Consider the following 25,300-nt stretch of genomic DNA (forward strand, 5'->3'; position numbering starts at 1 on the left):
TGGCTTTCACTTAGCATATTACCTTCCAGGAAGTATACCCATATACTAGAGGCTACCAGTCGTTCCAAACATTTACATACGTGGGATGTGAGAGACACCGGCCGATATTCGAATTATGATTGCTCCGTGAAACGGAGTAGAAATTTGTTCACATTTTCCTTTCCTAAAGAAGTGCAAAGAATACTCTATTGAATTTGTGCCATACCATAATATCGGCATCAGTGGCTGTGATGGTGGTGAAGACATTACAGCTAACGAGAATTGGAAACAACCCGAAAGCGCTGTTAAAAGCTGACTCGCGGATTTCGTAAGTTTACTGAGAATGCAGTTACCTGGAAATTTCCGTATTTGCTATCATAAATTAGGTAATGCACATCAGTTGAAAGACGTGACTTCGATTCGCGGAGAGAGGATATTTGAAAAATAAAAAATATTTGATTTCCAGAAACAAGAAGTTATAAGTAATATTGATGTCTTAGTGGATAATTTACTTGAATATTACCTAGTGGCTCTAAAAGCGTTGCATGATGCTGGAAGGTGTGTGCATTTATATTTTGAACTAGGCAATGGTGTCTCATGTAATAGCATGGCTTGAGTTGAAGAGGGTGTTGCCAGTAGAGATTTCCTACGAAGAAACCCATCTCCTTCGATTTGTCCCTCTCATTTTCAATGTAAATGCTGACGTCATTTCCTGGGTGTTTACCTATAGAAATCCACGTGCATTGTTAACAGCCTGGCGTGGTATAGAAAAGAAAACTGAATGACAACTCGTGTTACAAATCGTAAGACCAGAGTAAAAGAAATTTATTTAAAATGGTAGAACTAGTTAGAAAGCATCTTGTGTTCCTTCAGTTATATGCAATAAAATATCTCTTGTTGTTAGTGGAGCAGGCGGTACATATTCACTACACGTTTTCTATTGTCTTTTGCACGATAACGTTTCCGCTGCCAAGTACTGTTCCTTTCTGAGGAAGGCTGGGCTATTGCCGGCGAGGAATGTAGAAACCAGGACCAACAAAGGGAAAACAGGCACGCCACGTACACGGAATAGCATCAGGCTGCTCCCATTTTATATAAAATACACCACGGAATTTATAACTGCATTTGGAAAGCATTCTTGATAGCAGAAATCCCCTATTACGGACCCGCCCGATAAAGAAATCTGCTGTGATATACGAATTAGGTTTGCACGCGCTTTGCTACACAGAACGCCCTTTTACTACAAACCCTGGTGACCTGTTTGAAACTCAGCTTTATTAATCATGAATCAATTGAAAGGGGAAGTTAGAAAGGGATAAGGAACCGTTCAACAAAGAAGAAAGAAGAAAAATTATAAATGCTAGAAATATTAAAGGGGAAGGTTATGAGTAATTAATAATATTTTATCAATATAAATGAAATAAAACTTTGGGAGGAAAAGTCATGAGGTGAAAAACGATTAAGAAACAAGTAAAATAAGAGAAGAAACTACAGAAAGTTAATTTAAATATTGACAGTTATAGCCCTTCAGGCAAGCACATCAATACTGAAAACATCCTAGGGATACGAGCTACGAATTTTAAGTAAATAAAATATAATAAATTATGACCATGTATTCTTTAGTTATTCCTAAAATGACAATCCCTTCCTTAATCAGCGTTATCCTGTGGATGAGATTAGCAGTTTGCCCTTTTCTACCACTACGAGCGCTAATCTGAGTCAATGTAGAGCTTCACTTATGCCCTTATAACTGCATTTGGTATGGATATTTAAAAAAAATCAAAAACCTTCTGAGGGTATTGAACCAAGGAAAGCATTACAGAAGGAATTATGTAAATAAGTTAGTGTGGCTAGGTAATGAATAAAAAAGAAAACAACCGATCTAGGCTGTTTTTCCGGAACTGCGTTTAGGCCCGAAGTAATTTACGAAATTTGTTATTTATTTTGATAGATCTATCCAGGACTCAAATTTTGAAACCTTTCCGGGGCCTTAAGTATTTAAACTTTCGGCACGATTGAGAAAATTGCTTCATTTTACATTTTTCATAGTATGGGGACCACTACTTTGTATAATAAGAAATGTTTTCGGCATTAACATGTAAGTTTAAAGAATGGAAGGATTCCAAGGAAGAATGAAAAGGAAATTAAGCCCTAAGTGGTCAGAGGAGAGAAGAATATATGATAGTGCAATGATCAAGGAATAGCGGAAGGAACGGAAGAGAAAACAAAAAGGAGGGATGAATTGAATTTGACACGTGGTTGCTAGCAGGCCCCATCGTAAAGAAGAAGAAGAAACACTAAACGCACTCGTATCTTTTCTCCGCGGTACAGAAAAGCATAACGCCATTGATAAGTTTTTGAGCTAGTAAGAGGGAACGAGTACAGATTTCCTGGTTGTTCCTCTCTTAGTAGCCCTTTGACTCCACTCACAGATTAGATTAAGGAATCCCGATAAATTGACAGAAAAATGAATAAATAAACAAAAGAATGGTAAACTCATGAAATATGGGAAAATGAAAGACATTCTAAACCTCGTAAATATCACACTAACCTAATATTATTTCTAGTTAGCTGATTTCCATGCATTAATAGGTTAGATTTCAACGAGTCGAAGGCATCCTGTAGCATGCACATAAGTTCAGTAGGAAAAGTTGCATAAACATTGTCTGTCAGGTGATCAGCTCAGAGGCTGGTTGGATCCTCAAATAGCACCACCAAAAGTTATGCGGTTATAAGGAAACCGCAAAAACAAATGGCAGCACCAAAATGAGGCGTACTAGGCAAGACGAGGAGTGAGGTAGTTTGCCATTGCTTTCCTCACTGGGTCAGAAAGTGCTATTGCAGCACAACCGACCCTATGAGCGACACCTTTCGTAACACTCAGATGCACTAGTCATGCTCTGAATGTCATTACTCAGCACCACCCATACCCCAGCAGCTTCCATATTGTCACGGCCATGGATGAGACTGGGACTTCGGTGAAAGCTACACTTTACTCTGGCCTGTGCCAAGAGATGAATACAAAAGTACTGTATCCATCAAGAAATGGCAGCAGGCAAGGCATAAACATTAGGGTGTTTTAAAGGGATGTGCCCCTAATGTTTATGCAGCCCTTTAAACAAGAACGTTTTGTGGGCTTGAAATGGCTTCCTACTGTTTAGAATCTAACTTATTACTGCTTACAAATCCGCTCCCCAATAATTACTATTATTGTAGTGTCGTGTGGTGAAGAGGTAGCGTCCCTGTCTCTTGTTCCAAGGCCTTGAGTTCGTTTCCCGGCCAGTTCAAGGATTTTAATTCCAGACTGAGGAGTAGAACGGGGTTCACTTGATACGAGATTTTTCTCGAGCTCTTAGTTCTCTCATGTTGTTTAACCGGTGGTACTAAGTTAATAAGGGACTGCCTGACCGAGACGATAAAGGCGTGCTCTGTTCGCCCGGAAGGACGAGGGATTGAATCCCCGTCAGGAAGTCGTAAAATTTAAGAGACGATATTTCCACTTCCGGAGGTGCACATGGCCCTGAGGTTCACTCATCCTACTCAAAAAATGATTACCAGGTTAATTCCTGGGGGCAAGGGCATTCGGGCCTAGAGCTATCCACTCTACCCCATTAAGTATCACTATTGACCTATCCAAGGCATTTAACAGGGTAGATCATGGAAAATGTTTGTCCAACCCTTGTCCCGTTTCCCTACGGGGTCGGGTATGAGGTGAGATGAATTTGTCGTGGCGGTTTTTTATGACCGGATGCCCTTCCTGACGTCAACCTCGTCAGAGGAGTTAATGGGAGATGAAATGAATGACGTGATATATGATAGTAGGGAGAGGGTGAAACCCGGTGCCGGCACATAGCCTACTCCTGTCGAATAGCACCAAGGGGTCTGCTCAAGGCTTAACGTCCCCATCCGACGGACGAATCACCATCAACAGCGTCATATGCCCTCACTCCATATGAGCACTGCGGAGAGGTTTGGAATTTAATCCAGGCTTTTGGCACGCAATCTAGTGATTAGAAATTGTATACCACCACCTCCCCTACCCTGCCGGCCAACATTCTGATGGTGAAAATTTTTTCGACCAACGGGACTCGAACCGACTAACCTCGGTGTTAGACCGTTTTAGACTTCAGCGCCTTAACGATCATGGCCACCAGGCGGGCTACGGGTAGATCATGGAAAATAATTGACAAAAATCAGTGTTATTCCACTAGACATGGGTGACTGCGTGAGTGGCTAAATTTCTAGAAAGTATTAACCTGACAATGAGGATAGGTGAAGCAATATTCTGATCCAGTGACGATTACGGAAGGGCGGGGGGGGGAAAGGATGTCCCACAAGTCATTATTATTGGACTTCTGTTTTCTTATATATATATATGCATCATATTAATAAATCCGAGTGAGTTAGCCGTGCGGTTAGTGGCGCGCAGCTGTGAGACTGGCGACTGTTGGCAGCCCTGAAGGTATTTTCCCGTAATTTCCTATTTTCACATCAGGCAAATGCTAGGGCTGTACCTTAGTTAAGGCTGCTTCCTTCCCTCTCTTAGCCCTTTTCTGCCCCATCGTCGCCGTAAGACCTATTTGTGTCAGTGTGACGTACAGCTGATGATAAGAGAAAGAAAGTGATATGTGTTAAGAAGTGGAATCACAGATAAGCCATTTTGTAGATTATGTTATACTGTGTGGGGTAATAATTAAGTTAGCCTACAGGGTTGTGTAGCGACTTGAAACAGACGCCGAGACAGTTGTAAGATGGACAACGGACAATGGTATGGTGGTAAATGGGGGTGAAGAGTCAGGTTGTAAGAGGAGAAGTCCTTTCATTTTTAATTACCGTGTTGATGGCGTGTAAGTATATTATAGTGATCACTCTATGTACCTAGGTGTTAATATAAGCAAAGATCTTCATTGTGGTGTTCACTTTAACCTGATTGTAAATAAAGTTCACAGATCTCTCCATATTGTTATCAGGGTAGTTAGTCATAGTTGTAAGGATGTAAACGAGACGGTGTATAGAGTATGATTGAAGTGTATGGGACCCACACCAGGATTACTTGATTCAATATCTCGAAAACATCCACAAGAAAGAAGCACGATGTGCTCTGAGCGATTTGCGCCAAATTAATAGTGTTACGACCAAGCTCGATAGCTGCAGTCGCTTAAGTGCGGCCAGTATCCAGTATTCGGGAGATAGTAGGTTCGAACCCCACTGTCGGCAGCCCTGCAAATGGTTTTCCGTGGTTTCCAATTTTCACACCAGACAAGTGCTGGGGCTGTACCTTAATTAAGGCCACGGCCGCTTCCCTCCCACTCCTAGCCCTTTTCTGTCCCATAGTCGCCATAAGACCTATCTGTGTCGGTGCGACGTAAAGCAACTAGCAAAAAAAAAATAAAAAAAAATAGTGTTACGAAAATATTGCAAACTTCGGCATGGGAAGACTTGGGAGAAAGGAGTTGAACAGCTCGTCTTAGCGATATGCTAATTAGCTCCAGTAGTGTTTTCTAAAGCAGGAAAGATCTGAATTTGAAGATGAAGTTGAATTAATGAGGAAAAATTGGGGCAAATATTCGTTTTTATATAAAAGGATTAGGGGTTCGTATATTTTGCCAAGGGACAAGTTTAATAAATTTTCAATTTCATTGACATCACTAAAGAAAAGTAATGGAAATACTTACGTTTCCTATTAGTGAAACACTGAAACGTTCATGTCAGCAATTTTACAGAGGTGGAAAATTGTGGCGTTACACTATCGGTTACTATCTTAATTATGCTTATTTCGAGGAGAAGTTTCGCACCTTTGTGATTTACTATGTCAGTTGCTATCGCCCTGTAGGGGATTGTGTTATGGGGTTTCTGCATTATCTATTGATGTTATAAGCGGCTTTCCTCAGTAATACATTTCAAAAATATTTCGGTCTTGGTTTTATTTAATGTTTACCATACATAATTATACACTTACATGACCACAAAAACATTGAACTCACTGATTAACACGATAATCTAGAAAATACTATAAAATGGTATGAATTTAAAACAATACTTAATTTCGAAACAAATATTCATATCTTGAAGTATACACAATAGAAAAGATAATCACAAAACTTAACCATACAAATATTTAATTATTAAATAGGTTAAACGCACATGATCTCTTTTTGAATATAATAATGATCTATGCCGATATATTTGGAAGGTAGGTGTCTTGTTTATTGTTCAAATATAATTTCTCATATTTGTGGTGATAGCCTATCATCAATTTACTGTGATTTTCATTACCGTATTTATTTTCCTTTGTTAACCACATATTTCAATGAATAAATCGCGCTTGATATGCAAGATTGTTGATGATTACATAAGAATTCATACAAAACAATAACGTAGATTATTTTAAATACGGTGTATTTTGAAAGAAATCTTCGAGTCTTCCCAGTCGACTCTGAGCCCGAGGCAAGGTACATTCCTCCTTAGCGCGCGAAAGTGCCTTCAAGTTCCTCTTGTTCCTTGTTCAATGCCTGGATCAGGATAGTTGATAGGACAGTGTTGATTACCTGTAACGAAACAAGTACAAAATACCTTTAATACTTTGTCAAGTAATTTCCTTGAGGTACCATTTAATTCATCAATCCATTCTTTCAAATTAGGGCAACTGGGTAGATGGGTGTGTAGGAATGACTAGATGGGAGGAATGGTGTACTGGTGGGAAGGAAACATTTACAAAGGCTGACAGGAAAATTCGTAAGAAGGCGATAAAAACAGTGAAATACATAGAAAGTAAAAAAATGTACAAATGCGATAATAAGGACTGAAATTTTAACAAAATGAGAAATGACGGTTGACGGGAGTATACAAGAGTATACAGGATGTAAGAGAAAGTTTCGCCGAAATAGTGAAGAGTGCGTAAGAAGTGTATTTGCTACAATTAGGTAGTACACGCCTGCACGGAAATGGTGTTTCGACATAAAAAATAAACAGTGACCCACTCCAGTATTGAAAAGGAGGGAAGGGAGTGAACGAGTAGTATGTACAGAAGGTCGTTCGGGATCTGTGGGGACTATGTTTGAAGGGTAGTTAGCTTATGGAAAGCCTTGTCTCAACCAACAATCATGATCATTTGGAAAGCCAGGTTTTCTAGCTAAAGCAAGACAACGTAATTTCCATTGCAGCTGACTTTTTCGCAGAGCTACCATGTCTATCTTTTCCCATGCCTTCGGACAGGCTTTCCAGAGGCCATTGATAGTGCGTGGACATCTATTTCCTAAGGCAATTTTCAGGAATCCAAATGTACATAAGTCGTGGGTGACCCATCGATTGCTTTCACCGGAATGTCACTAAAACCAGACGAGTCTAACGAGAGGTGTGGCGAAAAACCATAGAAATGGGCTGTTACGTAGCCCTCCCAGTAAGGGACAATCCTCTTCGGCAGCTAGTGTCACGAAACTCTACACACACGTTCTCAATACTGACGTGAATCATCATTCCCCATTTTGACTTGCTCAACTTGATAACAGCGCCACCAGCAGCCTTAAAACTCTTTACCAGAGACCCTGAACTACCTTCTGTATTGCTATACATCCGCCACTGTGCCGATTTCAATCACAACACTCTTGCAGCGGGCTGTCGTCCTGCAGCAATGCGTTAAGCGAGGAAGTTGGAGGACACCATTCTTGGTTTATGTCGGGACACCAAAACAAAAGTAATGGAGTGCAGTCGAACGAAGGCAGGTGATGCAGGAAATATTAGATTAGGAAATGAAGTCTTAAAGGAAGTAGATGAATATTGTTACTTGGGTAGTAAAATAACTAACGATGGCAGAAGTAAGGAGGACATTAAATGCAGATTAGCGCAAGCACGGAAGAGCTTTCTTAAGAAAAGAAATTTGCTCACTTCAAACACTGCTATAGGAATTAGATGTTTTTGAAGACTTTTGTGTGGAGCGTGGCATTGTATGGAAGTGAAACATGGACGATAACTAGCTCAGAAAGAAAGAGAATAGAAGCTTTTGAAATGTGGTGTTACAGAAGAATGCTGAAGGTGAAATGGATAGATCGAATCACGAATGAAGAGATACTGAATCGAATTGGTGAGAGGAGATCGATTTGGCTAACTTTGACGAGAAGAAGAGATAGAATGATAGGACACATCTTAAGACACCCAGGACTTGTTCAGTTGGTTTTTGAAGGAAGTGTAGGTGGTAAGAACGGTAGAGGTAGACCAAGGTATGAATATGACAAGCAGATTAGAGCAGATGTAGGATGCAATAGTTACGTAGAAATGAAAAGGTTAGCACAGGATAGGGTGGCATGGAGAGCTGCATCAAACCAGTCTATGGACTGATGACTCAAACAACAACATCGGGACACCATTTCTGTGCTTGCTTGTACATCCGCCGACGTACTGGTATTGTCTAGGTGGAAAACTCAATGTTTTCCGTTTTCCTTTACGTCGCATGTATGACGTGTATTTATAAACACGTACATATTCACTGCACACTGGTGACCGTCAGACAAATGTTATCAAACATATAAACTGGTATGAACCTGCCCGCATATAAAATATATCTACAACTAATTAGAAATCTGTATTAAAGGCAGTAAATAATTTTATTTTGTCACTTGTGGTTTAAAGACCCCCATTATACGTTTAACACAAATCCTTTCAATGTAACCTGACATTCAGTGGAAAATCGTACCTCGTTTAGAGCATCATTGGAAGATTTTATATACCGAAGGCTAGTTGGATCTTCAACAGCTCTGTCATCAGCTACCATATGTGGCCTCGGGAAATGAGAAGTGAGATAGTTTCCCGTTGCTTTATTCACATGTCGGTCTGTTAAGCCCACTGAAATTCATGAGTCAATAGACCCTCTGAGCTACATTTTCACACCGTTTATAACAGGGACTTGGTGCATAAAGGAATGGCATTACTAGCATCACTCATACCTCAGTCACTTTTATATTGCCAAAGCCAGGGATGAGACTGAGACAGATCAATGTATGTAACAAAATTGTTCTAGCTCGTACCTGAATTTCTTATCACATTTGAATATTGCCAGCCTCCTGAATTGAAGTCAATTGTAAGTATTATACAGACAACGCACACACTCATCCTTGTCATTCTGTGGGGGCGGTAAAATAACATCCACAGTATCTCTTGATTGTCGTACCAGGTGTATGCATAAGTTTTGATGGTAAAGAAAACACTTTAATTTCAAGGGAAATTAATTTTTGTTTATTCAAAATATTGGCCATCGGCTTTTACATACTTAGTCCATCTTTCAGGTAAGTTATGAATACCATGCCGGAAAAAGTGCTTGCCTTTTGCGGGAAACCATTCGTCGAGCTATTTTAAAACTTCTTCCAAATTTCGGAAATTCTGCTCTGCCAACGCGTGGTTCCATTGATGCGAAGAGGAGATAGTCAGAAGGTGCCAAGTCGGGGCAGTACGGCGGGTGTGAAGAATGTCCCATCCAAGCGATATCAAGGTGTTCACTGTGTGAAACGGCGCATTGCCGTGTAAAAAAAATCAATTCGCTGTGTCTTCTGGCCCATTATTGTCGTCTTCCGATCAACGCATGTTTTAAATTAATCATGTGCGTTGTGTATTAACGGTTTAACATTGAAATCACCAAGTTTAAATTGTCGAAACGATGTCTCAAATGATCTAGTTGATGGGTGTGTTCACCATATGTTTCTACCAGCAGACGATGACATTCCACAGCCTTTTCCTTTTGATTAAATAAGAAAAGCAATGCGTGCCACAAATGTCACTTTTCAGGCACAAATATCGACAGGGTCACTGAACCATACAACACAAATGCTAGTTTTTGGCGGACTGAATTTGTCTGTGTTGGTAGGATAATCTCTGTCGTCGGTGTTAAATTCATACGCTGCGCACTGTTCGCTGGCGCCATCTCTTAGTGAAACCGGAAAAGACTTATGCACACACCAGGTATGAGGCTAATAAATGGGTCCCCAGGGGCTCTTAAACTGCTTGCGTGGGATGGCACCTCGGGACCCTCAGCTGAGTCTTGACATTACTTCCACTTAGTTGTGTCAGATTTCTCACCTTTATCTATCCTATCCGACCTCCGGTGGTCAATTCGTGTTTTTTCCGACCCCATCTGTAATAGGTGTCGAGGCTTTGGGAGCTTTTTATTTTCACGCTATTCGTGCCCCTTCTCGTTCCTTCGCCGATACCTTAATTTTTATAAGTGTCTTATGGCTTCCATTATTTCCCGCTGATAAGTATTAATAGGTGGTTAAGATAGGGAGATGTTTTATCGCCATTACATTTCAACTGTGCTCTAGAATACATGATGAGGGAATGGTGCAAGGAAAATCCTAATAAAGTAAATATTGGGGTGTTGTGCTGTGTGGCTCAAGCGGTTGAGGCGCTGGCCTTCTGATCCCAACGTGGCAGGTTCGAACCTGGCTCAGTCCGGTAGTATTTGAATGTGCTCAAATACGTCAGCATCGTGTCGATATATTTGCTGGCACGTAAAAGAACTCCTGCGGGACTAAATTCCGGCACCTCGCCGTCTCCGAAAACCGTAAAACTAGTTAGTAGGACTTAAAGCAAATAACATTATAAAAATATTGGAATCAAGGAAGATTAACCACTTAAATTGCTTGCGATTCCCGGACGACTAAGCATTGCTAGTTAATAATATTTAAGAAGCCAGAAATCAAATAACAATTCTATAAAATACAGCACAAAAAGAAATCCAGATATCGTTCGAAGAGACTGAGATATTAGTAGCAGATCCACTAGTAGTAAACCACATGACAGTAAATAATAGGAAAGTAAAATAGTGAAACACGTAGGAGAAATTATAACATAGACGAGAAACCTGCATGGCAAGAAAGAACTAATAAAATGAAAAAGATCAAAAATTAATATGGTCTACATACAATAAAGAAATGTCTATCGATCAAAACAAAATTAAAACGTTACAAGAGAGATGTTCAAAGGGAGGTGACAAACGGAAGCGAAACTCTTTTCGAAGTTCCTCAGAGAAACAGAATCAACAAAATCCTAAAAGTAGACAGAAGAATAGCAAGGACATGCTTAAATAAAACATATCAAAAAGATAGGTAGTAGTGCATAGTTCCGAATGAAGTACTGTACAGATTACTGGATCCCATCTCAGATATTTTGTTTTTGGTCACATTATGAGGGGACAAGAAAGCTGATCACCAAGAAGAATTACAGAGAAACTCTGGAATCTGGAACAACAAATAGGATGTGTTAGGGAAATTAGAGAGGTTGTGGAAGAACTAGAAATACCTCGGGAAGATTTGCATAAACAACGAAAAACATAAAAAATTGGCAAACGACATACAATGAAAAGGGTCTCAACGGCGCTCTAGCCGCCAGCGTCTTGGAAAGGTGTTGCAATCCAACTGTTGAGCTCACTGCTACACTGGGACAAAACGCTGCTAATTGCACGATTGAAAAAGCCTTAAGACTTAAAGAGATTAAATGAAAAGAGTATTTACGGATGAGGAACGACAGAAAAGTTCAGAAGGAATAAAAAGTTATTGGGCAATTTGGAAATAAAACCTACCGGAGAAAATGACCAGAAAATGATTGACTGAAGTGTGCAACGAGGTCATAAAGGAAGAAGAATAAGATTGTACTCCTTCTTAAAAGGGTTATCATCACTCATGTGGATATTATCTTCTTTTAAACGAGGGAATGTCATAAGAATGTAATTTCCCTCTTGTTTTAGGAATGATACATTTCGAATTTTATACTCAATTTAACAATTTAACTCCGGATAGAAAATTACAATGCTACACTTAATTGTCCTTCAAAAGTTAAATAAACCTACGTTGACAGATTTGGCACCCATTTCAACTGCGATATTCTATCACCTAAGTATCACTATTATAATGAAAGGAAATACAGCATTCTACAACCCACTTCTTCAGATACCAGTATCCCGGTAAGTGAACATCATTGATAGCATCTCGTGTGTACTTGAACAGTCTGCTGTTGTTAGTACGCTCCTTGTTGAGAGCCACCGAGTGCTGTCAGCCGCAGGTGCCTGCAAGTGAGGGCGACGGCCAGGTGGTCGAGAAGTGTACCCCAGTCACGTGACCTGCCACGTAAATCGCATCAGATGCTGTTGTACACCGGAGATTTTCATTAATGAAGGAAAGTTAATTATAATCAACCTCTCTCACTGTTCTCCTTAATGTTTAATTACCGATCAAACAGAGCTGCATGTTTCCTCAATAGGTAAAAATGATGGCATTCTCTCTTAATTACTGACTGCCTTAGGAGAAACCAGCATGGCAAGGTTATTCCATTTAGTGTGTAAGATGTCTGAGACAGGAGAAGTGCCATTCGATTTTCGGCAGAATGTTGTTATACCTATTCCCAAGAAAGACTGTGCTGACAAGTGTGAAAACTACCGCACGATTAGTTTAATATCCCACGCCTGGAAAATTTTAACACGTACTATTTACAGAAGAATGGAAAGACAATTTGAAACTGAGTTGAGAGAAGATCAATTTGGCTTCAAAAGATATGTAGGAACACGTGAAGCAATCCCTAATTTACGTATGATCTTAGAGGATCTAATTAAAGAGGACAAGGAAAAGCCCACATACATGGCATTTGTAGATTTTGAAAAGACATTCGATAATGTTGAGTGGACCAAGATATTTGAGATTCTGAAGGGGATCGGGATCAGATGCTGAGAAAGAAAAATTACGTACAGACTGTATAAAAATCATTCTGCAGTGATAAGGATCGAGGGCTTTGAAAAAGAAGCAGCGATTCAGAAAGGAGTGAGACAAGGTTGCAATTTTTCCCAACTATTTTTCAGTGTTTGTATGGAACAGGCAGTAAATGAAATCAAAGAGGAATTTGGGAAGGGAATCATAATCGAAGGAGTGGAAATCAAAACCCAGAGATTTCCTGATGATATTATTTTAACTGAGACTGCAGAAGATCCGGAGAAATTGCAGAATGATATGGGCAGAGTCTTGGGTAAGGAGTACATGATGAAAATAATATGACCAAAACAAAATGAATGAGTGCAGTCGAACGAAGGCAGGTGATGCAGGAAATATTAAATTAGGAAAAGAAGTCTTAAAATAAGTGGATGAATATTGTTACTTGGGTAGTAAAATAATTAACGATGGCAGAAGTGAGGAGCACGTAAAATGCAGACTAGCACAAGCAGGGAAGGCCTTTCTTAAAAAAAAAATTCTCACTTCGAACAGTGATACAGGAATTAGAAAGATGTTTTTGAAGGCATTCGTCTGAAGCGTGGAAATGTATGGAAGTGAAACATGAACGATAACTAGCTCAGAGAGAAAGAAAATAGAAGGTTCAGAAATGTGATGTTACAGAAGAATGCTGAAGGTGAGACGCATAGATCGAATCACGAATGAAGAGATATTAAATGTAATTGGTGAGAGGAGATCGATTTGGTTAATTTTGACGGAAAGAAGAGATAGCATGATAGAATACATTTAACACACCCAGGATTGTGCAGTTGGTTTTTAAAGGAAGTGTAAGCGGTAAAAACGGTAGGGGTAGACCAAGGTATGGATATGACAAGCAGATTAGACCAGATGCAAAATGCAGCAGTTACGTGGAAATAAAAATTTAGCATAGGATAGGGTGGCATGGAGTGCTGCATCAAGCCAGTATATGGACTGATGACTCAAACTACAACACATCGTAACAAATAGAACTCCCTGTGGGTGGGGTCTGTGGACTATATCCATGATATCCCCTACTTGCCGTAAGGGGCGACTATACAATTTTTACTAGGCTTCCCATTTTCATCCTTTCTATCTGACCTTCCTTGGTTAGCACTTGTTATCTTTCGACTATGATGGTATAACATTTGCGACGCCTAGGAATTCTTTCATTTCGAAGCCCTTCTTCCTCTTTCCCTGTCTTTTCGGTACCATAATTCTTCGAAGAAGCGGACCTCTTCCATTTTCCCTGTCGTTATGTTTAACCGAGGATGGCTCTCCAGTAGTGCTTCGCCTTAGAAATAATAATCACCACCAGTTCCATTATCATTACCACCAGCACCGTAACAAATATAATATATCTTTGCGATCAGAAAGTCTCCGTTCGACGGCCGTACATTCCTGAATCGGGATGCCAATCTGGAAAAATCGCCGTGAGCATTGAGACACTCATCCCACCGACGCGCCAGGTTGAAGATGCGCGTGTGTGGTAAAACACCATGTCCTGCTGCGTGAAGAAGTACTTAACCACCTGCTGCACATCCTGCAGGATGCGTCGGCCTCTCATGGTCTTTTTGAGAGAATCGAACGCGTGATAATCACATGGGGAGAGATCAGAACTAGAGTGCCTCATCGCTCCATCCATCACCTGGGTTTTGTCGTCCGTAATGGATGAGTCTGGCCTCCCAGATGGACCGGCGTCTTGTGTCGAAACACAGCCTTCATTCTCCGAGGGATGTCCACCGGTGTTTGTCCTTCGGAGGCTAAGAACAGAATAACAACACGTTGGTCCTGTTTGGACGCATATGGTAATAAATTGGCCACATTTAACGTACGCACCTCGGCACGACACGACTGGCACACCAATCCCTTTGCCTACATGTCCATGTTTATAAACCCGCATCGGAGTCGCACTACCTTGCATATGCGCTGCAGCAACAGCCTCAAATGGAAACATTTTGATGACGCCTTGTACAGTAGTTTCAAAATAACCTTTTATTTCGCTGATGTATTCTTCATTTTAAATTAATTTTGTTTGATTGAGACTGAGCTAGTGGCTGTATGGGCCCGGACACATAACCATCAGATTGCATTCGGGAAATTATGGGTTCGAACCCCAATGTCGGCAGACCTGAAGATGGTTTTCCTTAGTGTCCCATTTTGACACTGTACACTGTGCCATAATTAAGGCCACTTTCTTCGCACTCCTAGCCCTTTACTTTCTCACCATCGCTATCACATTTATCTATCTGTGTCGGTGCCATGTAAAGCAAATAGTAAAAAGTATAATTAACAAATATACTACGAACATTCTCACGACTTGTGCATCATCCGTTTAGGATCCCTGGATGCGGTTGGGGGTGGGAAGAGTCCGAGGGGATAACTAATCATTGTCTTAGGTACTGACCTCCCACAAGGATGACAGAGGTTCAAATTTTCACCGGAAGAATCACGTAATGTCAGGTAGATCATACAGCTTCATACCTCTAGTTAAAATCCACAGTGACTCCAACGACCCAGAAATATCTGGCAGTCGGGATGAGTGGCTCAGAGAGTTGAGGCGCGGGCTTTCTGACCCTAACTTGGCCAGTTCGATTCTGGCTCAGTCTGGTGGTAAATGAAATGGCGTATGGCTTTTAGTGCCGGGAGTGTCCGAGGATATGTTCGGCTCGCCAGGTGCAGGTCTTTTGATTTGAAATCCATAGGCGACCTGCGCGTCGTGATGAGGATAAAACGATGATTAAGACAACACGTACATCCATCCCCAGTGCCATTAAATTTAACCAATGATGGTTAAAATTCCCGACCTGCCAGGAATCGAACCCGGGACTCTGTGACCAAAGGTCAGCAGTCCGATGGTATTTAAAGGTTATAAAATACGTCAAACTCCTATCTATAGATTTACTAGCACGTAAAAGAACTCTTTGGGGATGAAATTCCGGTACCTAGGCGTCTCCGAAAACCGTAAAAACTGTTAGAGGGACGTAAAAATCAATAGAATTATTATTGAAGGGAGCATTATGTGTACCACCTAGTCGTAAGAGGCTACTAAAACGGTACCAACCAAAGACTCTGTACTCTCTCCTTCGTCTTTTAAGCTTGTTATGGTAGCAAACTGCTGTATCTAGTGGCGGTGTGTGAAATATTACAAGTTCTTGAAATGTTTCATTCACATCATTCACTTTTTGTGAGCTGGCTAAATGAAAGAAAAATCCCAGTATAACACAGTGGAATGTGCTTTAGGCATAAATCACCGATTCCGTTTTGATGGGCATGCACTGAAATAAGTTTTTACAAATTAATGAACCCTTAAACAGCGATCCTAACTCAACGTTGCACAACCCTTGACAGCCTCTGTGAGATTATAAAAAAGGCTGTAAGTGTTATGGAAGAAACAATGCATGGACATGACAGTGGATGGCTTTTGCACCGAAGTTCATGCATATTGATGTTAGCAGCCAAAGAACTAACACCTAGTGCTCTTTACAGCTTTCGACGAATTGCACTTTAGGGCTTATTGGCTCGAACTCTGAGCACCATGATCAATTTGTAAAGAGCAGCATTTATTTAATTTACCACTAATGTGTATTTAGGGCTGTTGCCTAGATGGCAGATTCCCTAACAATTACTTACCTTGCTGTCACGGCCCGTACTTTTGGGCTTATACCGTGTCAAGAAATTCTTTACGTTTCGCAGAGAACTTTGCTCCGCGCCTTCAGAAGAAAATCTCGACTGTTCACGAGGAAGACTTCTACAATAATGAGGGTTTGCATTTAAGATTGCTTTCCCTTTGGAGTTTTAGTGGTACGCTCATTCGCCACCAGGTGACTCGCTGTATGCTGGCACAGCGCTCCAAGCGGGAGCTGACGGATACTTAAAGCTCCAATTAAGATGCCCTATCTCACCATGTGGGCGTAAGGAATAACAGAGAGCACATCAGACGAATCAGGGACGAATGTGGTACAAGAAATAAATATAAACTAATAAGATAAAAGGCAAAGCAAGACATCTCCCTCAGTAATTATTCCAGTTCCTTATTCTTTTTTCGCGTAAATGAACATTTATACCACTTTTCCTCTTGAATTAGAACATTATCTTCATTTTATGGTATTTCCTACTTTAAAAAACTCCACTCAAGCTTGTTCATCTACTAATATCATTCCACAGTATCTCTCTACTGATAGCTCCGAACATACCACTTAGTCGAGCAGCTCTTTTCCTTATTTCTAAGTCTTCCCAGTACAAAAATTATAACATTTTCGTAACAGTACTCGTTTGTTGGAAATCACCCGGAACACATCGTGCTGCTTTCTTTTCGATCTTTTCCATTTCCCGTCTCATACTATGCAACCATTCTCTAACAGGCATCTTGCCATTGACGTGTACGCCCTCTCCATAATATCCTTATTACAACCCCTGAATACCCTCGTGACTATATGAAGATATCTTAAACATTCACATTCAATCTCGTTAATTTAAATACTTCTCGCCGAATGTCTGGAGGACCAATACCAGCCAAGCAGTAAAGTTTGTCAATGGAACTTGGTTTCAGACAACCATTAACTATCTGCCGATTAATTCTTCCATTCCAGAAGTGTTGAAAGATGATTCTTATAGAATGAGATATACGTTGCATAATTTAATTGAGCTAGACCAAGTATTGTTACGAAGATCTTTTCTTATATTAACGCCTAAGTACTGTACTTGTTAAAATTTAGGACAATATAAAGAAATCGTGAAAAGTCACTTAGAACCTAAACTTGTGCCACTACACTCCTGTGAATTTTTTACAGTGCTCTTACATCTAATGAGATTTTTATTTATTTATTTCGTCTCAGAGCGTTGAAGAAACTTAAAATATACATAAGGTATTATATGCAAACAAAACAATGTCACTTCACACAAAGTGTGTTCAGAAATGGGCAATAGCAATTCCCTCTTCACTGGCTTGAGTCAAGTCTTGACGTGTACAACGAACAGGACAGGACTGACAATCATAAGGGTGTTGGGTAGATTGTCGCTCCCCGCAATCGCAGAAGTCTGACTGATCTTTCAAATAACCCCATTTTTTAGGTTATCCTTGGATTTACTTACTCCATTCCTTAAACGATTCAGTGCCTCCAGGTTGTCCATTCCAAATGATGACCAGTGGGTGGAGATTCAGAAGGCACCATCCAGCCAGAAGGATGCTCCATTCTTGCTCGCCAAATAACACAACAAGCTGTTCCTGTTGGTTTATCCACAACCTTGGAGACATTGAGAAAACATTTCCTTGACTTCAGTCTTCTGGGTGGAGGTCGATGCCCAAATAACGGGTAGGTGTTTGTGAGATCCAACTTCGACCTCTATTGCCTTGCAAGCACTTCTCGCCGAATGTCTGGAGTAACAATACCAGCCAAGCAGCAAAAATTTGTCAATGGAACTTGGTTTCAGACACCCATTAACTATCTACCGATTAATTCTTCCAATCCAGAAGTGCTGGAAGATGATTCTTACAGAATGAGATAAACGTTGCATAATTTAATTGAGATAGACCAAGTACTTTAGAAGCTACGAGTTTTTAACTCTTGGAATGTCATACAAAAAATGAAATTAAAATATTGTACTGTATACTCTTGTAGGTTTCATGTATTACTACGAGGATGTTTTAGTAGACTTAACAAATTTTAGTGAAAATATAAAAATTCCGAAAAAGTGGCACCGGTATTTTGCGTATTAAGGTTTTCAAAATCATTAAAAGATGGTAAATTTTTCCTTCTTCTCGTCATGTATGGCCCAAATTCTCAGGGCGAGCTGTTGCCTCCAGTCTTATCTAACCAGAGAGGCATCCAAGAACATATTCTTGATGCCGACAACTCACCGGGATACTTAGGTCAAGAATAAGGAAATGTTGACCAACTTGGTGGTACTTCGAAGCAAAGTACACAAGCAGAATAAAAGGTGCCACTTTTTTCCGAGTTCTTATGTTTACAATAAAATTATACCACCTATTGCTAAGTATAGAAAACTCTTAGTGGAAATACTTGCAACTAATTGGAGTATATAGTGCATTACATTTTCAAAATTGTTTATCTTTGGGTATGACTTTCCAACAATTAAAAACTCATAACTTCCACAAATATTAAATTAGGAAATGAAGTCTTAAAGGAAGCAGATGAATATTGTTACTTGGGTAGTAAAATAACTAACGATGGCAGAAGTAAGGGGGACCTTAAATGAAGATTAGCATAAGCAAGGAAGAGCTTTCTTAAGAAAAGAAATTTGCTCACTTCAAACATTGATATAGGAATTAGAAAGATGTTTTTGAGGACTTTTGTGTGGAGCGTGGCGTTCTATGGAAGTGAAACATGGACGATAACTAGTTCAGAAAGAAAGAAAATAGAAGCTTTTGAAATGTGGTGTTACAGAAGAATGCTGAAGATGAGATGGATAGATCGAATCACGAATGAAGAGATACTGAATCGAATTGGCCAGAGGAGCTCGATTTGGCTAAATTTGACGAGAAGAAGAGATAGAATGATAGGACACATCTTACGACATCCAGGTCTTGTTCAGTTGATTTTTGAAGGAAGTGTAGACGGTAAGAACGGTAGGGGTAGACCAAGGTATGAATATGACAAACAGATTAGAGCAGATGTAGGATGTAGTAGTTACGTAGAAATGAAAACGTTATCACAGGATAGGGTGGCATGGAGGGCTGCGTCAAACCAGTGTATGGACTGATGACTCAAACAACACAACAACTTCTACAATATTTGGCCTAGCTCAATGATATCATGCAACATATATTCTATCAGATGTAAGAAATCAGAAAAAAAATTCACCGGGGTATAATGGCGCAAGTTTAGATTACATCCGACATTTCATGATTTCCTTATGTGATCCTAAACGTTTGACCAGTGTTGTACATAAAACGATCCAAAATAGGTACTTGCACTCCATCAACACGTTTACTTTTTATTTTTTATGATTGTTATTTACAAATAGATAATTTCTACTCTTGTCCCCTATACCATCTGTGACAGAACTGGTGACACATTGGTAGTATCCGCATCGTTTTTCTATGAGAATTTGTAACTCTGTTAGGCGACCAGCTGATTTCACGAAAACACGTCAGAACCTCTCTGCCATCACCCCAGTCTTTCATAAGGCTCAAAGAAACTGTGTGGCGATCTTCCCCCATTGATAACGAAGATATCGGTACTACAGCATTTGAGCGCGTGGCAAGGGTTTACGTGTCAAGTATCTTACTAGCCCCTTCTGCTAAATCAATGCTCTTAAGATTTTTAATAACCCGTGAGCTACTTTACAATAAACACCTCAATAGAATAACTCTTAGCGCCATTAGCTGCCATCCTCGAGGTCCGAGCTCGATTCCTGTGAATGTCAGAAATTTAAAATTGGCAGTAGCGTTTTAGTGTGGGTCAAACGTTATGCTTGTAATTCACCCCCATTGGGAGTATGCATCGAAAGAACTGCGCCACTCCGGGATAAGGACATTAATTTACATTTTATTCATTACCCTCAGAGCCTCCGCGACTCAGGTGGCAGCGCCCCGCCCTCTCACTGTCATGTTTCGTAGTTCAAATCCCGGTCACTCCATGTGTGATTTGTGCTGGACAAAGCGAAGTGGGGACAGGTTTTTCTCTGGGTACTTCATCTTTCATTCCAGTAACACTCTGAAATATCATTTCATTTCATATGCCAGTCATTAATTATTGCCCCGAAGAGTGCGACGGGCTTCGGCAGCCGGCGCCTTTCCTATATTCGCAATTCATTTCCATTCCTTACCGGGTGGAATGACTGGCAATAGTCTGTGGATTTTAATTTTTTATTTTCATTACTCTCGATGAACCTTAACTATAAATTGTGATTTTCCTGCACAAACAGAAACCCCACGTTGAGAACGGTCTCTTCCACATCCTTACAGCACTGGAGCAGCCATTTAATCTTTGACTTTCTAGCAGCCGCTCAGTCGTAACCAAATGCTATTGGGGCTACGACCTCGTTATACCTGCAGCTAGAATATCGCTGCAATGTTGAAACAAAAGGCGTGGTAAATGCGTAAAGCCCCCCTATTTTACGTTCAATTCCCATTCCCGTAGCCATTATTCTCTCAACGTTGCGTGTTCCTGCAGACTGACTTCCATATTGCAGCACATGGATCGCCAGAGGAAGATAAGCTGCGAGTCAGAAGCAATTTCTAGGAGAGAGAGAAGAGGAATCCCATTCGCAGGTCAAATAATCCTCTCTTTTGACTGAGGCTCAACTGATGTGACTTGGACAATAGATCCTATCGGTTATACTGAGAAGGTATTACATCAGTTGCTTCCATAACTGTGTTTCTACCGGGCGAGTTAGACGTGCGGTTAGGGCCGCGCAGCTGTGAGCTTACATCCGGGAGATGGTGGATTCGAACCCCAATGTCGGCAGCCCTGATGATGGTTTTCCGTGGTTTCCCATTTTCATACCAGGAAAATGCTGGGGCTGTACCTTAATAAAGGCCACGGCTGCTTCATTCACACTCCTAGCCCTTTCCTCCTAAACCATCGTCGCCATAAGACATATCTGTGTCAGTGCGACGTGAAGTAAATAGCAAAAAGAAAAAAAACAGTGTTTCTACCAAGCGAGAGTGCCGTACGGCTAGAGGCACGTAGCTGCGAGCTTGCATTCGGGACATAGTGGGTTCGAATCCCAGTGTCGGCAGTCCTGAAGATAGCTTTCAGTGGTTTCCCATTTTCACACCAGTTGTACCTTAATTAAGCCCACGGCTGCTTCCTTCCTACTCCTAGCCCCTGCCTATCCCATTGTGCCCGTAAGACCTACCTGTGTTGGTGAGACGTAAAGAAGAAGAAAAACGAGGAACTGTGTTTCGGGTAGCATTCATATACGGGGGTTGGTCGAAAAGTAGAACAGAGCATTTACAAATCATTTAAGGAGTGGTAAAAATATACAACAAAACAAAAACATAAAACACGACAGGTTTTACTTATATTTCAACATTTATGTACCACATATCTCCCAGCATGACACCAATATAAAACAGAACAAAAACATAAAGCACGACAGGTTTTACTTATATTTCAACATTTATGTACCACATTTCTCCCAGCATGACACCAATTTGAACATGCCTCGTTCATAGAAGTCCATTCCCTGGTTGTACAGCCACCTGCACACGATCATTTTCACTTCTTCTTCTCTTAGGAATTCCTTCAGTGGCCGAATTGTTGAAATACAAACGGTGAAAGATCAGGACTATAACGAGGATGATTACCTCCCAGACGTATATCACAATTTTTTTATGTGAAGAGTTCAGACTTAACATCTTGGTCTATCCATACTATTCCTACCACCTGTAGTTCAAAATGTCTCGCAATCTCTTTTTCTGTTAAAATTACCCAAAGTCATTTTTCTCTCACAACTCGATTCTTTTGCGACACGGTTCTACAATTCGGACCTTCAGGATTACTTTGTAATAGCATATTTCGGCAGCTCCCCTGCTCTGTCTTCCTGGGATGGTTCTCGGCATGTTCCACTTCCACACAATGCCACGGTCCAGACAAAAGGATTCGAAAAAAAGCTTTCTAATTACTTGAATGGAGTAATTTGTATCTTGAAAAGGCTTTCCGAGCTTCAGCTAAGATGAATTTTATGTCCGCCTCCCTCCTGCTATTTTTAATTGTCCTGCAACCAAAGTAACAAAATTCATCTACTTTCTTTAAGACTTAGTTTCCTCGTCTAATATTTCATGCATGACTTGATTTCGTTCGACTGATTTCCATTACGCTTGGTTTGTATTTATTTATTTATTTATTTATTTATTTATTTATTTATTTATTTATTTATTTATTTATTTATTTATTTATTTATTTATTTTCATTTTGTACCCCTTCTCTGACAAGGTCCATACTTTTCACAAATTTCGCCATGTTTTCTGATAATTCAAATAAAATTACATCTTCGGGAAATTTCAAGTTTTTAATTTCATCATCTTGAACCGATTCCTTTTCCGAAACCCTCTTTGATTTTATTTGCTACCTGTTCTCTGTAAATTTTGAACAGGGTAGCAGGTCGTGGAGAGGCGAATACAAACTGTGGCTCTATCTCACTCCGTTCTGGAGTGTTGTTTCTTTCTCACAGCAACAGATTTTTATCACTCCACGCTGACTTATGTAAAGATTATTTTTTGGACTTTGATTCTGATCACCTTCAGGATTGCTCAATCTCAAATAGTTTAGCGCAGTCAACATTATCGAATGGCCGTCCTAGATAATTCAAAGACGCACCAAATAAATAAATAAATAAATAAATAAATAAATAAATAAATAAATAAATAAATAAATAAATAAATAAATAAATAAATAAATAAATAAATAAATAAATAAATAAATAAATAAATAAATAAATAAATAAATAAATAAATAAATAAATAAATAAATAAATAAATAAATAAATAAATTCATTTTATGAGCAAAATCTCCTTATAATCATTTGTTTCATACGTGAAAATGATTACGTAAATTTATTTTTCCCATTGGTGTTAGCCTGTCTGTCTGGTTACCTATCAGTTTGTGTTCCTAAAGGAGGAAATCTGTCGGATTTATTTAAGCCATACTACGCATTTCGATGGCTTTCTTTAAAAACCTCGTATGTCTTAATGCTCTTCCTACCCATTATATTCCTTAAGACTGGTCACGCCTCTCAGCCACATATTTATATGCAGTCTATCAGAACAATTTTCGTTGTGTTCATTTTCCTATGCGGGTGTGTAAGGGAAAATGAACCTTAATCACATTATACGGTAGGAGTGCGTAATTTAGCCATCCAAACAATATCCCTACTATACGGTATGATATTGTCTATTTTCTTTTACACTATAGCATAGGAAAATGAACACAACGAAAAATATTCTGATGGACTGGATATAAATATGTGGCTGAGAGGCGTGACCAGCCGTAAGGAATATTATGAGTAGGAAGAGAATTCGGACATACGAGGTTTTTAAAGAAAGCCATCGATCTGGAATATACTCATTCAGGCGAATTTAACTTCAAGTTCATGATAGGGTATTCGGGTTTATAGGAAGACTATTTTCAAATATCTTCTTCAACATTTGGTCTGTCAAAAGAATGTATATAATAAACGCTTAAGAATAAATTATTTCCGTTCATTTATGCCATATCCGTATTTATCGTACGACGGATAATAACGGAGTTGCTTACAAAATATAGGATTGTTAGTCCAAGTCCCGTAGGATTTGGTGCATGGAACTTAAAATTGGGTTGACGAGAAGAAACATAGATCTACTTTACCTTTTGCGATATAGCATATATTAACGGAGGTATCATCAATTTCAATCTGGTTTATGTCGCATCGACCCCGCACGATGGGATATGAAAGGGCAAGTAGTGGGAAGGAAGCTGGAAGGTACAGCCCCAAAACCATCTTCAGGACTGCCAACAGTGGGATTCGAACCCACTCTCCCCCAAATGCATGCTGATAGCTACGAGACCCAAATTGCACAGTCATTTGCTCTGCGTAGGTATTATCAACGATGGGTTTCGTGAATCTTCAGGCACAGCGTTACTCCAGTGGTCCGACAAACAAGAATTTGTAAATGAGAAGCAACTTCGGACCAGGAACATTACAGTACAATATATTTCGGAAATCGTCCTCGTTATGTCTTGACTTTAATCAGCTTTATCATACATCACGTTTTCTGGCTCCATAGCTAAATGGTTAGCGTGCTGGCCAATGATCACAGGTGTCGCGGGTACGATTTCCGCAAGGGTCGGGAATTTTAACCATAATTGGTTAATGTGTCGTCTTCGTCATCATTTCAAGATGCGCAGGTCGTCTGCGGATGTCAATTAGAAAGAACTGCACCTGGCAAGCCGAACTTGTCCTCGGACACTCCCGGCACTAACAGCCATACGTTACGTTGCTGCCACGTGCTTTAGGAGAGAAATATCAGTTTAACATGTCGAATTAAACGTGTAATTCATTTAATTTGTATTTATATTTTTCTTTTTCTTTGTCGTTTTGGCGTACTGAGGACTTCGGTGTTCGTATCTTCTCGTCACTTGGGCCTTCTGTTTTCTCTTCTTCCAGTGTTTCTTTTCTCTGGCTGTGAACCAGTTTGCTTTCCTCCGACCACATAAGTCTGCTGGTTCCTGGGTTCTTCCTAGTCGTAAGTGACGTTGGAAAAATTACCACTGGATGGCTTGCCGAAATTGTGATCCACTTGTTCCTGGATGCCTTCCCTCTACCTGCCAAAGCGAAGAACCTGTTGGTGAGTAAGTCCGGAGTTGCTTATGCAGGTTAGTTGCCCATAGAAAACATTGCGCCTTTTTCTTATACAAGTAGCGGTGTCTTCCTGATGTTTGTATAGCTCATTGTTGTGCCGAATTCTGTAGGTGGCTCCTCTTCCCTTACGGGTCTCAGTATTATCCTCAGGATCTTTCTTTCAGTGAGTTCTATTTTCCTGCGAGGCCCTTCCCAGGTCGTCACGAGACCATCGGAGGCCTAGAGAACAGATGGTTTTACTACCGCATTATAGTACCTGAGTTTGAGGTTCTCGAAGAGGTACTTTGATACGT

General features: G+C 40.1%; 1 protein-coding gene across 1 annotated transcript in view; it reads right to left on the reverse strand.

Moving 5' to 3' along the window:
• Positions 1-5,884: 5,884 nt before the first annotated feature.
• Positions 5,885-25,300, reverse strand: part of Tsp2A (tetraspanin 2A) — a 701,187-nt gene continuing 681,771 nt past the window's right edge. Inside the window, exon 5 of the mRNA XM_067144664.2 lies at positions 5,885-6,527. Within this exon, the coding sequence (XP_067000765.1) occupies positions 6,444-6,527 (84 nt within the window). The 3' untranslated portion in view covers positions 5,885-6,443. The remainder of the gene's footprint in view (positions 6,528-25,300) is intronic.

The sequence above is a fragment of the Anabrus simplex genome, chromosome 3 (genome assembly GCF_040414725.1).
Source record: "Anabrus simplex isolate iqAnaSimp1 chromosome 3, ASM4041472v1, whole genome shotgun sequence".
In the NCBI taxonomy this organism is placed as follows: Eukaryota; Metazoa; Arthropoda; class Insecta; order Orthoptera; family Tettigoniidae; genus Anabrus; species Anabrus simplex.